The sequence below is a fragment of the Branchiostoma floridae genome, chromosome 5 (assembly GCF_000003815.2).
Source record: "Branchiostoma floridae strain S238N-H82 chromosome 5, Bfl_VNyyK, whole genome shotgun sequence".
NCBI classification, from domain to species: Eukaryota; Metazoa; Chordata; class Leptocardii; order Amphioxiformes; family Branchiostomatidae; genus Branchiostoma; species Branchiostoma floridae.
Window position 1 is genome coordinate 840166 of NC_049983.1, and position 3650 is coordinate 843815.

At 42.1% G+C, this 3650-nt stretch overlaps 1 protein-coding gene across 1 annotated transcript in view; it reads left to right on the forward strand.

Annotated features, from left to right (window-relative positions):
- The window catches only part of LOC118415422 (multifunctional protein ADE2-like), a 15223-nt gene extending 11849 nt beyond the window's left edge, over positions 1-3374 (forward strand). Inside the window, exons 5-8 of the mRNA XM_035820032.1 lie at positions 228-397; positions 1012-1189; positions 1677-1835; positions 2586-3374. Coding sequence (XP_035675925.1) covers positions 228-397; positions 1012-1189; positions 1677-1835; positions 2586-2749 — 671 coding nt within the window. The 3' untranslated portion in view covers positions 2750-3374. The remainder of the gene's footprint in view (positions 1-227; positions 398-1011; positions 1190-1676; positions 1836-2585) is intronic.
- The last annotated feature ends 276 nt before the right edge of the window (positions 3375-3650 follow it).

A 3650-nucleotide genomic window follows, 5' to 3' on the forward strand; every position in this document is an offset into this window, starting at 1 on the left:
TATCGTACGGTCCCTTAGGTGCACCAGTGCACCTAATCCCAAAAATGAATTTGGAGCCCCGACGACGAACAAAAATTGCTTTTTCTCCAGGTGTGATTGTGCTGGCTGACAACAAATCATAGCTGTCATTGTTTTATGTATGATCATGTATATATTACTATATTCTCTGTACAATGTTATGTGAATGTTGATAAAGGATGAACAAAAAAAAATTGTTTTTTCTCCAGGTGAGATTGTGCTTGCTGACCTGATTGACAGCGACTCGTGGCGGCTGTGGCCGTCAGGTGACCGCCGGCTGATGAAAGATAAGCAGGTGTACCGCGAGCTGAAGGAGGTGACAGCAGAGGCTCTGGACGAGGTGAAGAGGAACTTCCAGTGGGTCGCCGAGAGGGTCAAGGTAGGAAATGTCCCTTCTTTGATTGGTCTGTCTGTGCTTACTTTCGCCATATCAGATGGTAGAATTCTTTGCTTTTACCCACGCTGCTTTGTGAGTGCGAGTGGATCGGAAATGCTGGCAGACTAGTAATGTCACTAGTAAAAGGTTGATTGTTGAGTACTTGTACATTGTTGAAGTAGCAAATTTCAGTTGTAAGATAGCCATTTTGTGAAAGATACCAAGTATAACACTAGTGCACCTTTATCCGCGGGGTAACCTATATCCGTTGTTTTTCAAAACAGGGTGTTTAGGCACATCAAGCCGACGGGTGATTAACTGGTTTTATAAACTGCAATATACTGAAAATATTGCAATTTGAAAACAGCGTCCATCGATGTGATATCCTCAAGTACCCTGTTTTAAAAGCAACGGATATAGGTCACCCAACGAATATAGCTGAACTAGCATTACATGAACAAATAGAATTGCAAACATTTTTTCAGTCAACTATATATAAGAATTATACTTTGGCACCCCTTTACATCTACATGTACATCATAAATACCAACACAGGAAATGTAATGTTGTCCATATAAGTCCAGGCTGAGTAACATTTCCCTGTTGTTAACCCCCAGCTGCTGCAGACCAAGCCCAGTGCCCAGGTGGTCGTGCTGATGGGGTCAGCCACGGACTTGGAGCACGGGCAGAAGATCAGTAAAGGGTGCCAGGCACTGGGCATTCCCTGCGACGTCAGGGTCAGCTCTGCACACAAGGGCACCGAGGAGACCATCAGGATCCTAAGGGAGTATGAAGGTTTGTTTGTTTGTTGTTTGTTTTTTTGTAGAAATGATGCCAGGGACTGGGCATCCCCTGTGACGTGAGGGCCCTCTGACTGGAGATCCTGATCAAATTGATAACCTTTTAGAAACCATTTTAACTTTTGTCTAATATTTTATAGGTGGTAACACAGCCACATACAACTATTTTATGTATAGCATAGAACCTATATGTAGTTCGTACTAGATTAATGTGAGTTGTAAGTTGTCTGATATAAGCTTTGGCCTACATTGTACATTGTGTCTTTCATTCTTGTATAGCCTCGAATCTACATGTACAGCATTAGATTAAAGATACAGTGTATACCCAGTTACGTTATACAATGTACATTACTTTGCCTTACATTGTACCTGTTACTGTGGTTGTGCAATAAACTTTGACTTGACTTAATAGGGCTAGTACAGGTAGATCAAAAATTCTTGAACCCTGCTTTCTCACAACCCTAATGTTCTGTCCCCTCCAGGAGAAGGTATCCCGTGCGTGTTTGTCGCCATCGCGGGGCGCAGTAACGGGCTGGGACCAGTCCTGTCTGGTAACACGTCCTACCCGGTCATCAACTGCCCCCCTGTGAAGGCCGACTGGGGAGCCCAGGACATCTGGTCCTCTCTCAGGCTGCCGTCAGGTCAGAACATGTTCCCCAAACTTTTTAAGTGAGACAGACCAATCTTTTCTCTGATGCAGTTCACTGCAAAAGCTATCTACTGGTATAGATACTCAAATACAATTCAAACGCTACAACTGAAAAAGAACTGAGATTTATTTACAGACGTACATTTCAAGTGACATCCATCACTCTTCTTCAGCGTCACTAGAATGAACTGGTGGAAACATTGCGCTGAAGAAGAGTGATGGATGTCACTCAAAACGTACGGAAGTTAACCTCCATTTTTTATCCAGTTGTAGATATTGAGTTGTATTTGAAAGTTGTTAACCTGAATGTCTAACCTTCATAAATGTACTGGTGTAGGTAAAACCTTTGCGACTGTTTGTGTTGTGATCCCTGATGACACTGCCTTCAGGTGCAGCACATGGATTTGTGAGAAGTTTTACTTCTCTGATAAGTCACTTTTTCATGCGTGGGCACCTATTCTAGGCCCATTGTAAGCAATCCTTTGGACAACCATGTTTGTTGTGTTGTGATATCCTTACAGTTGTAGCTGCATAACAGATAGATTCTTGGCATGTGGCTGACTTTTGAGAGGTACTATTTAAAGCAAAAACAGATTACATTCATCTGTTCAAATAGTTAAACCTTTCTATCCAACATTTGGGACAAGATGCACTGAAACAACATTCTATAAAACAAGACTAGTGTATCAATTGTTCAGTAGCAATGTTTCACTGAGTGACCTTGTATCTGTGCTGTTCCTAGGTCTTGGCTGTTCGACCGTGCTGTCCCCCGACGCGGCTGTCCTGGCGGCTGCCCAGATCCTGTCGCTGTCCGATCACATGATCTGGTCCCGCCTGCGCTGCAAGCAGCTGTACACCTACCTCGGGCTCAAGGACTCTGACAAGGAAGTCCGCAAGGACAAGTAACATCCAAGTCTTCAACTGTGCATTACAATGCAACGCAATGCAGACTTTATTTAGAAGCTAGTTTTCCAGTAGATTCCTATGTGGTAGAGTGTAAGGTGCCCCTTTGCATTCCATGCATAAATTTGCCTTACTTTAAATGCGTAAATTTGGCTTTAAGTCTTTATTACAAAATGCAGTAACCAGCTTAGGAGCTTAAAGCATTTGCTTGTATCTTTCAGTGGCAATGAGAAACTTGTTTTCCAGTAAATGCATAAATCTGGCTTCAAGCCTTGGTTAATGCAGTTAAGGTTGTCTGTATTTTTCAGCAGTTAAAAGTCGTTTTTCCAAAATAATAGCTTTTGGTAGAAGTGTGCCTGTGCTTTCTTTGGTTTGCTACGATCTGGCTTCAACTACGATCTGGCTTCAACTAAGTTCAAGTCTAAGAAATTGAAGTAGCTAGCTTTTCAACTGTCTAGAATCATGTTTCCAATATTAGACATGATGCCATGTACTTGCCTGGTATTAGAACCTTGGAGCTGACCAGAAGTATTGAATACAAGTTTGCAAGTATCATATTACATTTATGTACCAGTTTGTCATGGGTCATGTATGGTATTGAAATAAATGTCTGCAGTCCAAGTCTTTTTGTACTACTGTTGTTTGTTTTACTTGATTGATGGTCGATATGTTAGTATCTTCAAAGTACAAATGTAGTAGCTTTTCTGGTCTCTTTTGAAATAACAGACCACTCCCTGTCAGTTACAGGATTTTTCTAAGGTTATGTGCGCTGAACATGCACCTTGAACCTTTGGTAAAAAAAAACATCTCCATTCAAATTTATTGGAGGCACAAGGCAGTATCAAAAGCAGGCCAAGCAGTGTCTAATGAGCACCTGGTGGCTAATGAACACTGCTTGGCCAGC